The sequence below is a fragment of the Amphiprion ocellaris genome, chromosome 12 (assembly GCF_022539595.1).
Source record: "Amphiprion ocellaris isolate individual 3 ecotype Okinawa chromosome 12, ASM2253959v1, whole genome shotgun sequence".
Lineage (NCBI taxonomy): Eukaryota > Metazoa > Chordata > Actinopteri > Pomacentridae > Amphiprion > Amphiprion ocellaris.
The window spans coordinates 31,815,334-31,828,987 of record NC_072777.1 but is presented as its reverse complement, the minus strand read 5'-3'; the positions used below and the strand labels follow the sequence as shown (position 1 = coordinate 31,828,987).

The 13,654-nt window shown below is 41.0% G+C and overlaps 1 protein-coding gene across 7 annotated transcripts in view; it reads right to left on the bottom strand.

Annotated features, from left to right (window-relative positions):
• The window catches only part of LOC111569679 (kelch-like protein 29), a 339,950-nt gene that overhangs the window by 156,481 nt on the left and 169,815 nt on the right, over positions 1-13,654 (bottom strand). For all 7 annotated transcript variants that reach the window (XM_023271948.3, XM_055016003.1, XM_055016000.1 and 4 more), the window contains one exon: positions 11,959-12,489. In XM_023271948.3, the coding sequence (XP_023127716.1) occupies positions 11,959-12,489 (531 nt within the window). The remainder of the gene's footprint in view (positions 1-11,958; positions 12,490-13,654) is intronic.

Genomic DNA, 13,654 nt, shown 5'->3' with positions numbered 1-13,654 from the left:
CTCCTGGATGTTCCAAGATCCAGGCTCAAAAATAGAGGCGACTGAGCCTTTGCAGTAGCTGCTTCTAATCTGAGAATCATTTAACCTTCTCAAGTAGACTTTTAAACTTTAAAAATGCTGCTTAAGACCCTGTTTTTGTTTCATTAGTTTAACTGCACAGCCTTTGGTTCAACTCATGTAGCTTTTAAATGTGCTTTTATGAAAGAAATTTTGATTTCTTTCAAAACAGCCAGTATGTATTGTTTACCAATTCAACACACTCCTACTACCTGACTGACGTAGGACCGACAAAAACAAAGAAATCCTCCTTGACTACCAGTAGTTAATTAAACATGGATAATATTTACCGGTGCTGCGGGCCTTGACTGTTGCTGAGATTTTCTAAACTGCTGTTGTGCAGTTAAGGAAACCTGTATTTTCTACAGCTAAGCAACCAACCTCCTGCTTCATGTATACAACTGTATCCAGTGTCAGTAAAAGGTCACGTGAAATGGATTTCAAGGTGTGTTAGTATGTATAGAGATGATTTCTGAAACTGTGCTTGTTGTACTGTTACTTTTGCATAAGTACGGAAACTGAATAGTTGTATTACCGATAAAATTTGACTGACAGGAATAAAAGACTACCAGATTTAAGCAATGTCCCAAACCTAAACAAAACTAATAAAGCAAAGAAAAAAACACAAGTAAATAACATGAAAAACCACCTTTAGAACAGTGGTACAGACTTGTCAATGGAGCATAGTTCAATACAGTATCATAGAAACTGATCTCAACTCCAACCTGCCACAACAACAGATACGTTTGACTGTGAGACACGATGACTAAAGCAAGAAAACTAAAGTTTAAACCCTTGCTTAGATGCCCCTGTTGTTTATCATGAACAGATTCTTCTTTAGCTAAAATGTTGTTTGGGTCAATATATAATTGTGGGACTTTTTGTAACATAGTTGACAGGTATCATAGTTGACATTTTTGCTGTTTACAGGCCTAAAATCAACATGACCGCCTATAACCAAACACCACATGGCATTTCTACACAAAGATTCTTCTAAATATTATATATACAACTGAGTAAAATTGAAATTGAAAGTTATTCATAAAGATATTGTAGTAAACCTGTTGACTACTTTATATTAAATAACTCAGAAAGTCTTGGAGTCTGGCCAGACTTTTCTTCAGGAGGAAATGACATCATGTGGAGCAGGTCATGTGATCTGGAATTAACACACTTCCTTGAGGGGTGTTTTTGTAATGGGTAACTTAGTGGAAATTGATTTCTCGGAGACAGATACAATTTGTTATCTTCCATATAAAATTTGATATATTGCCAAAAATATCTGTCATGATTATCTCAACTTAATAAAAAGAACACAATCAAAACAGTTTTTGAATAACCTCATTTTATCATTGTTTAGCTAATTAGAAGGTGGTTGTTATTAAATTCGGACGGTTATTTAGTTGACATTTTAGTGATATCCAGTCATTTTTTATTAATAAGTGATTGTTTCCATAATAAATCATTATAGAATTTGTAAAGACATGATCATAATGAACATAAAAAGCATTATGTATTTTATTTTTAATAAAAATGTATGCAAGATATATCCCATGGACCTCAAATGTCCCTCAGTTATATATTGACCTGTTTATTTATTGGAAAAAGAAGAATAAACTAACCTGATCTGCTGAGATACAAGCCTCAAACCCTGCTTGGAAAAGACAAATTACGGGATCTAGAGATTGATGCCACACTAACCTCAAGCAGTAGCAGATGATTTATATGAAGATTCATTAAGATTTCAAATTAAATATTAAGTTTTTATAACTCCCAACTAGCTGGCTGAGGATCTGAGCGCAGGCAGAACTTTTTTTTGTGTGTGAAGGTAATAAGGCAAAAGAGACAGTTTGATTGGGCGTTTCAGAGGAAAACAGCCATCTGACACTCGGTCCAGCTGTCTGAGGCAAATGAGCAATCTGGGCTGACTGGGTGTTTTTTTTTTCTTCTCCTCTTTAATCCTATCTGCTCTTAAATTTTCTGCTGCCACTTTGCTTACGGAGGCTATTAGAGAAATGGCAAACTACTCCGACATAGAGAAAGAACAGAGGGAAGTTAGAGATGCGTGGAACAGGTGGCAGGATAAGAGGGAGGAGAAAATGAGAAGGAGGATGGAAAGGAAAAAAAGGGGGGTAAAAAAAAGAAATGCAAAGGATGTTGGTGGATATGAAACAGGTGGATGTTGGGATAGTGGGAGATCACAGCAGGGGAGGGATTGGAGAGGAGTGGAAGAAACCGACAGGAGGACAGGTGGGAGGGGTGCTGAGGAAGGAGATGATGGAGGAAGGTAGCTGGTGCAGATCTGGTGCCCCCTCTAGCGTGGCAGGGAGTCGGGCGGCTGCTCCTCGGCTGCACTGCGTCTGTGATTATGCATGTAGCAGCCGGGCTGTCAGGCTGCGGGTCCTGCGAATGTGCCGCCACTGAGCTTTATCTTGAAATCCCGGTGATTAATGAAGCCGGCGCCGCGTTCTGCATGGAGTAGGTGGACGAGGAATGATCAATCTTAATGAGCTATCTGCTGTCCCTATATTAACTGTGGGGGGATATAATGTATGGGGCTCCTGGCGGGGCTCCTCTCCTTTAAAATACGATAACGAGGGAGAGAAAGAACGAGGGCGAGCAGCTTTCCTTCCTCCGCTTATGACACACTGCCACTGTCTCACCTCACGTTTCCTCTCTCCCCTCCCTTTTCCTCTTTTTTTTTTTTTTTTTTTTTAACTTTCTCTCCTGAGAGAGCCAGAGCTGTACTAGAAACAGTTAGACATCTCAATGGATGCCATCCTTAGCAAAGTTAAAGAGACAGCGTCAGGTAGCTGCTCGGCACACAAGAGCAGCGGTGTCCAGGCTTCTCCTGCCGCTATTAAAAGGAGATGTTTGAGTCAATATCATTAATAACTCATAAGCGCATCGCCGTGGTATTGCATGTAGTCATTTACCAGAATTACCTGTGCATACTGAGTCCACAGTGATTGGAATAAATTTCAAATTTCATTAATAATTTGCAACATTCCCAGCTCTTCTGAATCCCATTTCCAACTACAGCTACCTCAGTTTAAGGGAAAGCTATGAGAAGGCGAGCAGCAGAAGAAAAAACGCTTTAAAATCCATGCATTTCATATTCCAAGTTAAGCCTGGTTTGGAATCATAATAACCCTAGTTCTGCTTTAGCTAATCCTGATGTGGATAGCTTTAAGATAATCGCCTCGCCACAACACCGCAGTGATTTTTAATTAATTTGCCACCGCTTACTCCACGGACGCTGATCTAAGTCAGCACATTGGAAATGAATATTCCTTAAAAGAACCTACAGCAGGCTCATACTTTTTTTGTGTAATTTGCAGCAAAGATGTCGTCAACATCCTTCTGTCATGTAAAAAAAAAAGAGATGGAGACGAAGTAAAGAGGGAGAGAGAACGGAACGGGGAGGGTGTAATTAATGTGCTTGCTATGATTAATGGTCTCGGTGTGGCTATCACAAACTGGCTGTGTTTTTAATCACTGGTTTGAATGGCCTGTCATGCTAGCAGTGCATTCCTGTGGTTGAATTCAAATAAATATTTGCGCATACTAATAATACTGTTTAGCCTCATGTCTGCTTCACAACTGTAGTTACTTTAGACGGATGGTGAGCAATCACATCAGCAGGTCCATATTTATCCCATCATAAACCAGCAACAAGGTACACCTAACCACTAAAATAGCAGGCCAGGTTAAATATAAAGGCCACGTGTGCAGACAGGCATGTTCTGATGTCTGTTTTAAGGTCTTTACTATGTTTTATTGTCATTTTCTAAAATGTTTTCCAGTGCTTGTAAGTCCAGTGAAAGGTGCTATAGAAATAAGATTTACTATCATTATTATAACCTTTGAGAAGGTGTGGTAAATCTGCAAAAACAAGGCATCTATCTCCCTTAAACAAACACCCCCGCCACACGGAACCAGGCCCCTGTAAACAGTCACTATCTTGCTAATTTGGTGATCTATAATTTCCTCACTTAGCCGCAATATCACAGCAATAATGTGCCTGAGATCCAATATGCGAGCAGACAGTAATGTCGCAGTGCCAATATGCTCGGCACCCAAAAGTAAACAAAAGTGAACACGTAATTAAAATCTGACTGAGGCCAAAGTATGAATAAGGCAGATAAGGGGCGGATGAAATGGTCACAGCGGAGAGGAGAGACGGGGGGGAAGCGGCGCTGGATGCGAGGAGGCTGCGCCAATCTCACCGTGGCAAAGTAAAAACTCTGATCTTAACTCAGCAAGACATCTTAATTGCATTCACTAGCAGTTCCACAGCGGCCCGGTCCCCAGATGATGGCTGATGTGAGCTGACTGGAAGATGAACTTCCTGGGAAGAGAAGAGGAGGCTGGGTGCTGCTGGGTGTATGCATGTTCCCTTTCTGTTTAGTGGTGTGTGTGTTGTGATCACCGGTGTGCATATGTGCATCTCTGGCGCTGTGTGTGTTGGGTCGGACGGAGAGAGAAAATAGAACGGAACCAGCGAAGGCCACTGAGGTGGAAGGAGGCGCTAAAATGATGGTGGACGTGACAAAAGAGGAAGAGGAACTGCGGCACATGCTCATTGCGGCAGCAGGTGGCCAAACAGATCCGCCTTTGACCCCTGAAGCTCGGCTAAAGCCTCCAACACGTACAGTTAAGCTCGGGACTATTCATAGCCGTGCCAAATTTAGATTTATAGTGAATTTTTATGTGACTAATAGGTTTCTTCTGGCTGGAAATGACATAAACAAGTGACAAAAACACAGTAAGACATTGTGTTAGAGATTGTAATGGTGAATTTGAGCGATTTCTGTGGGGGTTCCATGTCTGAAATGATTCATATCCTTTCTAAGTAATCAATGTCAAAGCCTTTATTTGATACCACATCAAACGGTTTTCTATAATCACTAATAAGTTTTTGCATGTCTCTACTGTGATTTTTTTTCTCCACTACTATGTATAAATCTACATTTCTTTGAGGTTTAAAGGTTTCATCACCATCACTCTGGTCTTCAGTTCCTCCACAGATTCTTGGAGTCCAACATCGTCAGACTGTTTTCTATTTCTTCACCACTTTGTATGTTTCACTGTCTTGTTATAGCCGAAGGACAATGTTTTCTGCAGAATGCCTCGTGTTGCCCTCCACAACCTTAATGCTGCTGCTTACGTGAAGCAAACAAACAAGGCATCACATTCCCTCCATCATGTTTGACCATGAGGACAGTGTTCTTGAGGCTGAATGTTTGTCTGTTCTCTCACCAAACAAAATGTCCAAAATAACTCTATTTTCCTCTCATCCAGCTATAAAACTGATGACGACTAAAGATCTACTAAAATCTTTTGTCCAGCTGAGCTGTTGTGTGTCTGTTTTAGACAAGTGGAGTCTTCCTTGGTTGGTGTCCATGGAAACCAACGTTATCTAGCGTCTGATTGAGATGTTTCTACCAGAACTGCTCAGATTCCCCAGGATGCTCTTGGTGTTGATCCTTGGATTCTCTTTGTAAGGGCAGGGGATGCCCTTTGAGACTTTTTACAATATAGAACTCCTTCTATTTTTTGATGATACTTTGCACTGTGGCCACTGACACTCAGAAACACTTGGATATGACTTTATAACCTTTCATCATTTTGCTAGCAGCCACAAAGCACAACTGACTCTCAGTGATGGAACTCAATGTCAAACTCACAAAGTTTTTTAGTTTTAGCCATGACTTGCAGTTGACTAGTAACAGACTAGAGAACTACTACACCAGTTGTTCTCAGTTTATAATGCATTAGAACACTTCAGAACACGGCAGGAATTTGGAATGGTATAGAAACTGTATGGTATCAACATTAATAACTGTGAAAATGACATATAAATATGTACAACAAAAACTTATTTAGTTACATTTATCATTAACATCTCCAACACAATGTTGGAAATGTGTTGCTAGTAGCGACAAGGGCCCCTCAGCTTTGGAATGACCTGCCAGAGGAGATAAGGCTCGCTGAATCAGTAAATCCTTTTAAATTTCTTAAAACCCATTTTTACAGACTCACCTTCCAGTCAAATTCTCTTTTATTTCTCTTTTATCACTATGTTCTACCTGTCAAAGCATTTTTTGAATGTTCTTCTGAAAGGTGTTATTTAAAAAAGTTATTATTATTATTATTATTATTACTATTATTATTACAAAGAACACCTTCCAGTTGACTAGTAACTGACTAGAGAACTGCTGCACCAGTTGCCTACAGTTTATAGTGTATCAGAACACTCTAGAACATTACAGAAATCATCAAGACCATTTTGAACACAATAGAAGCTGCATTTTATCAAAAATGTTTATTATAGGCAAGATATTTTAGTAAAAAATATAGCTAAAGTCATCACTGGTCACACGTTTATGTCATTTCCAGCCAGAAGAAGCCTACTGGCTGAATAAAAACTCACTATTAATCAAAATTTAGCATGAATATTAATACTTTTGGTATTGTAACTGCATCTCACCGGCTCCAGTAACAGCAGTCTCAGTTCTCATGTTAAGCTAGTAAAACGATATCAAAAATATATTTAAGTGACCAGCATGGGTAACAGTGGCAACCACTGAAACAGCCCCCTGAAAATGCATAAATAAAAACTTCCTTTTGATATTAATGTGCTTCTTTAGTCGTGAGCTGTCTTTAAATGGTGCTCAATCACTTTTGCAGCGAGCAAGCCCGTCCCTGCTGAGCTCGGCACTAGCTTCCCCCGGCTGATATTCATCAGGACAGCCATCGATTTTAATGACTTGGTCAATAGACACACACTGACTCTGCTCTCAGCATCTTCCACTCTCTCTCATCCTCTGTATCTATCTCTTCTACTCTCACCTCCTCCTGTGTACCGGCCTCTTTTTTTTCTGCCCTTTTAAAGAAAAATGTCAGTCATTCTGGATTCCCACATTTCAGAAAATGTGTTGCGACAGTCTCGAGCTCGTGATGCGGATAGATTATTTAAGCGCTTCTGTTTTTATTCAGCTATAAAATCCACACTCCATTGAAACAAAGAGGAGAATAAAAAAAAAAAGCAAGAAGTGGGTGGTGTGAAGGAAATTAACAGTCAGCAAGGAGGTGTGCGGTTTGATTCGTGCACTATGATAGGCAGGTGTTATGAAAAAGCCCTGCTGAGGATGGAGAAACCAGGTAGGCAGATCACAGCCTGGTGACTGGCATATCTCAGTAGGTGATGAAGTTAAAGCTGCCTTCAAGCTGCTCCGTGTGAATCTGCGCACACACATAGACACAACCGCACACAAACATATGGCGTTTACGTCCGCAAACACACATGCTATGTTCCGTAAACAGACAAATACCTAGACAGACACACACACCCACACACACACACACACACACACCACGGAAAGAGGCAGTTGCTGATGTGCCCACTGATGCTGAGCGAAGACAAATTGCTCCCTTTGAAGGCGAAGCCAAATCAAACGTGGAGTGTGATTTCTGTCACTGTGGTGTTTGGCTTTAAGGCTGTGAGGCTGACATCTGACAAAACATCCACGCAGTCACACCCAGGAAGTTGTGCACGCATGTAACCGCACACACGCACACACATATATGCGTGGCCTGTTGTGAGGGTGGATTAGGGAGGAAGAGCTCTGTCAGCTCCTCCAAGATCCAGGCCTTTGCCATCAAAAAGCCACAAAACCTTCTTTGCACATCACTGCTTACCACCATTGTGTCTGGAGGCTCAAACTTTTTCTGTTTTTAATGCAGCCGCGCAGTCATTTAAGCGGTGGCTTTAGCATTTCGACTGGCTGTCCGGTAATCGCTTCTGAAAACACTCACATGTGAGACACTTGACCGAGATTTGACCACTGAACGTTACTGTTCAGTCGCTTAAAGTTAAAGTCAGCATTTCTAATCCAATACAGCTTTTTTTTGTCACCACAGTGAATATCTCCTCTCAGTCCACCAGACAAAAATTGAGTGTTTGTGCGTATTCCTGGCTCTGCAAATGGGAAAACAAAGAAAGTGGCTCAAACTGATCTGCACAACACTATTCCGGTGTTGTCCAGTGCAAATTCATGCTCCTGCACGGGTAAAGGGGAAAAACAGGAGTAGGAGCTACAGGAACGGATGTAAATCTGGCATATGTTAGCTATATTAGCATACTAACTTAATCTTTAATATCAAAATAACCACCAAAATAAGAGAGACATCTACCAAATTAACGCATTTGCTTGGATGACATTATTATTCTGACCTCTATAGTGAACTTACATGTGTCAGTCAGCTGAATAGTGTGAGTTTAGGAATTGTATTTAATGATTTAATTGTAAAGTCAATTAGGTGCCAACTATTAAGTGAATGACCAAATATTTTAATACTCAAATAACCAGTCTGAGTAATGATTTTAACAAAAAAAAGGCCAAACGCTTTGATTTCGGTATCTTAAATGTGAATATTTTCTGTTTCTTTCCTCCTTTATGATAGTAAAGTGAATATCTTTGGATGTCACCTTAGTCATGCGGATTTTTCAAACACACTGATCTATATTTTTCACGATTTCTGGCATTTTACAGACCAAAAAATGAATTTGTTAATAAAAAAAATAGTTGCAGCTTTATTTAATGCTCTATTTTCTTGGTTTTACACCACAATCCTTAACAAAATGAAGCCTATATGAGTAACTATAGCAATATTTACACTGTGGAGGAATGTGCTACTTGTTTGAGCTTTTACAAATTTCCACAGGTTATGATATATGGTATCTACAATATCCTAGAAGAACACACTGCTTTATTGTCAATTTTACTCTAAAATGGAACCAAAACTGGGACCATAATTTACTAAATAAACACCATGCTGCCCCGCGACCCTAGTGAGGATTAAGCGGTGTATAGATAATGGATGGATGGATGGAACACCATGCTGTAGTGAAGGAGATGTGAAACCAGCAATTCAGACCATCATCTTATTAGGAAAACGTTCACTGAGGCTACAAATCAGATGAAAGGTAGGCTCATTTTTTCATAGAATTCTATACAAGCTGATTTCCAGATGAGTCGCCCCCTGCTGGCTGATAGAAAGACTGCAGGTTTAAGGCATTTCTGTATTGGCTTCACTTTACAGACAAGGAATCGACATCCATCTTTTAAAGCAATATATGGTGGTTTTATTGCATTTTATTAATATAAATTCCTTGAGGACACAATATAGACTATGTGTATGATTGCAAGAAGCAAGAGAACAGGACACTACAGCATGTGTGTGCTTATCATAGACAGTAAATAACAAAGTGACAGCACTCAGATCTGACAAGTTATTTTCTGCAACAGCCAACAGGAAACGACACCTCTGGAAGTCAGCTTTCGATGAAAAAATGATCTTACTTCTCACTTGATTTGTCACCTCAATGAACATTTTCCTGATGAGTTTATGGTCTCACTTGCTAGTTTCAAGTCTCCTTTAACACAGCATGATGTCAATTTAGTAAATTATCACAATTATGGTTTCATTTTAGAGTAAAATAGACAATAAAGCAGTTTTTGCATAGAAGTCAATGTGAAATGATGCTACTTCTCACTTGATTTGTTACCTCAGTAAAGATTTTCCTAATGCGTTTATGGCCTCGATCACTACTTTAAAGACTCATTCAACAAAGCATGTTCATTATGCAAATTATTGTCCTACCTAGAGGAAACTACACAATAAAGCAGTGCTTGTTTTAGGGCATTTAGACTTACTTGCGATTGACAAGCTGCTAATATTATCTAAGGTCTCAGTCAGTTCAACCTCTCATTTTTTACATCTGGCTTCAAAAGATCACTGTAGCGATGGGTAAATTCCAAACTCGAGGTTTTAAAACACTATGTAACATCTATGTGTGTTTGCTGCTACTTTGACTCAATTTGTAGCCTGGTTTTAAGTCCAATATGAGCGTGACTCACAATTTCTGCCCTGGAATCAGATTTGTCATTTCTTCTCCTCACATCGGCCATTAGAGAGTTGCACAATACTGACCTCTAACCTGTAGCAGCTTTCCTTTCCCTTCTTCTACTATCATTATTATTATCTTTTTTTTTTTTTTTGCTTAAGCACAGCAGGTCCAAGATAAGTGTAACAGACGACAGCCAGAATGGAGGTCGCAGGAGCTTACCCTCCATATTTTAACACTATGCCGCTACAGCAGGACGGTAGGTGTCTTTGCCACAATGATATGCAGTGTTAATTGATTTAAAGCAGAATACGTAAAGCCTGTGGGTGGCTGGGATTTGTGGCTTCTTGGAGTAAAATGACAAAAAAGGAGGGAGGGAAAGGGAAACGGAGACGGCAAGCGACAGACAGAAAAGCACAGACAGCACAGTTGCGTTGGGCAGACCGTGAGGGGCAGAGCGGTCGCGACGGCATTGTTGTGATTAAAGCAGCAAAGTTAAGTGTTCTTGTCAGCGGAGAGGTCTGCTGAAGAGACGTCACGGCTGCTAATTTACTGGTGCTCAACATTTTACCTGTTCCCACTGTCCTTGTGGCATTACCGCAATGACATGCTTACTAATGTCTATTCAGTGCCAAGCAGGGATGAGACAAGAAAAAAAAACACAGATGAAATGCTTGAGGAGATCTGAGATTCAAGTGCCTCTATTTGCAGTTTGACCTTCATACAGGCTTGCACAGGATTTCAAGTGTATGAAATTGACACAGGGATATTTCCCTGCTGCCTTTGAAATACCGCAGCTGACACATTGTAACCAGACAAACTGAATCACAGCAGCAGTGTTCCCAAAGCTGAATTTTAATAATCCTACATCCTCCCCTGTAAAAATTATCAGCATAAATACTGTAATTCCAATTAAACTCAAGCCTCTTTGGCCTGCTAAAGGAATACATTTTGACACGTCAACGGTTAATGACTCGCGACAGTCTACTGAACACGGCAGAAGCTAAAATGCTCTTATTTGATGGAGACCGGACCAAGCCGAAGACACCGTCTAATTATCCATTTCCAATTCTACCTGCAGTCTCATTTCGATGTATCACAGGCAGCCCCCCAAAATAATTGCTTTTTTGCAATCTACAAGTTCATTTGCGCACATTTTATTGATCAAAATGAGTCAGGAAAAAGAAAACAATCTAAACCTAAATGAAAAGCTTCATTAAATGTGAAAATTGGTCGGGGAATTGCGAACATCTGTTTCTAGCGCCTTGCGTCATAAACTCCAAGGTTAAAGCAAACACCAATTTATGGCTTGCAGACTCAGGCACGAGCCGGAGCTGTGAGCCACCTTCACAAACACAGCGCAAGTCAACAAGGCTTCAAAAGATTTCAGCGGAGATGTGAGGGCAGGGACTGAAAGCTCTTCCTGCTTCGTGTTTAGTGGGACTGGGGTGTATGTATCGCATCTAAAAAGCAGTGAAAAGATTAACCTGACACACTTAGAGCCAAATCCAGAGCACAACACTACAGATGTTGCTGTTGTATGGTCGTTCCAGATCAGTGCGACATGGTCTTGTTTCCAAAGAATCCACTATAGGGAGCGCTGCGGGTTTTTTCGAAGCGCCCGTCTCTTTGCTGCTGCCGTTCTCTGCGACCTTGGAGCAGCTTTGAAGTGAATTGGCTCTAGTTGCAAGTCGTATTTTAACAACCCCTTGCTTGAGTGTTTGCGGCCTTGTTTATGACTGTTGGCATCCGAAGCTGCTCTGCTATACAGACAGAGGGCAGAGGCCTACGCGTTTCATTCCAACGCTGACCTGCATAAGGGGAGGTCACAAGGAACAGAGAGCTAAGAGTACATTGATTTAATACCAAACACCCTCCCAGCTTGGATTCGCTTCAGAAAAGACCTGCTTTTACTTAGCTTTTCAAAGTTATAGAGAGTGATTCTAGAGACTATCTGCCTCCGTAGAGCTCCAAGTGTCTGTGCTTACCTCTGGGATGTCCCGGGTCGCTGAACTCGTACTTTCCACTCCCGACTGTCCGCAGCATCTGCAGCCCGTTCGGACCGTCCTGATTGTCTGCAGCTGAGGGTTGGGCATGTCCTGCTGCCGCCGCCGCCTGTCCGTTGGTGAGAGGCAGGGTGGGAGGCTGGATGAGGCTGGGGTGAGAGGTTAAGTGGCCGTTGCCCATCAAGCTGTGAGGGTTTGGATGAACCACCTGGTTGGCCTGGGCAGTGAGGGCGGACGGCGTCACCGTCGGCTGGGCCGAGGCGTACGGAGGCTGGCTGGGCATGCTCAGCACCATGGAGGGCGGCTGCTGGGTCGACTGCGGCGTCAGCTGGAAGTGGGCCGTCATGAGGGGGTGCTGCGGGGGCACCGGCGTCTGGATGGACGGGGTGACTCCGATGATGGGCGACTGCGCAGTCACGCTGTGGTTGAAGGAAGGCGGCTGGGGGAGGGCGTAGGTGTGGGGCAGCAGGCTGGGCTGGCTCACCGCCGCTACTGGTGAAGCCCAGGACGGACCTGATGGACGAACAGACAGAGAGGAAGGAAAAGAGAGGAAACTGTTAATGCATTTTCAGGGATCGGATATGGGTCAATATATAATTGTGGGACTTTTTCTAACATAGTTGACAGGAATCATAGTTGACATTTTTGCTGTTTTCAGGCCAAAAATCAACATGGCCGTCTATAATCAAAACCACATGGCACTTTTCTAAATATTTTATATACAATTGAGCAAAATTGAAATTGAAAGTTATTTATAAAGGTATTGTAGTAAACCTGTTGACACGTGACTCACACACTACTTTATATTAAATAACTCAGAAAGCCTTGGAGTCTGGCCAGACTTTTCTTCAGGAGGAAATGACATCATGTGGAGCAGGTCATGTGATCTGGAATTAACATACTTCCTTGAGGGGTGTTTTTGTAATGGGGAACTTAGTTGAAAGTGATTTCTTGGACACGGATATAATTTGTTATTTTCCATATAAAATTTGATATATTGCCAAAAAAGAAACATCTGTCATGATTATTTCAACTTAATAAAAAGAACACAATCAAAACTATTTCTGAATAAGCTCATTTTATTACTGTTTAGCTAATTAAAAAGTGGTTGTTATTAAATTGGGATGGTTATTTAGTTGATATTTTAGTGATATCCAGTCATTTTTTATTAAGTGATTGTTTCCATAATAAATAATGATAGAATTTGTAAAGACATTATCATAATGAACACATATATATATATATATATTTTTTTTTTAAAACTTTTAATAAAAATGTATGCAAGATATATCCCATGGACTTCAAAAGTCCCTCATTTATATATTGACCCAGTACCTTGCTGGTGCATGTCTATCCTTCAGTGTAACTTGTGCCGTGTTGAAAGCGATGGAGAATGTTACTCAGTAAGTTTGTTGTTACAACTTCTACAGAAAAGTGATCAGTGTGCTCATTCAGTCATGAAGGAGCTTTATTTGTGCAGTTTACACACAGTAGCATCATGTGAAAGTGGAGATAAATGCATTTGTATACTGTATCTCACTTGTGGTATTTCGGTAAGCTGCTGACAAAACTGAAAAACGGGGGCAGAGTGCTCATTTTAAGTCTGATATTAGATGATCAAACAGAGACAGAAAACAGCATGAGAAGGCAGACTCCAGCATGAGTCTGTTCCTTACCA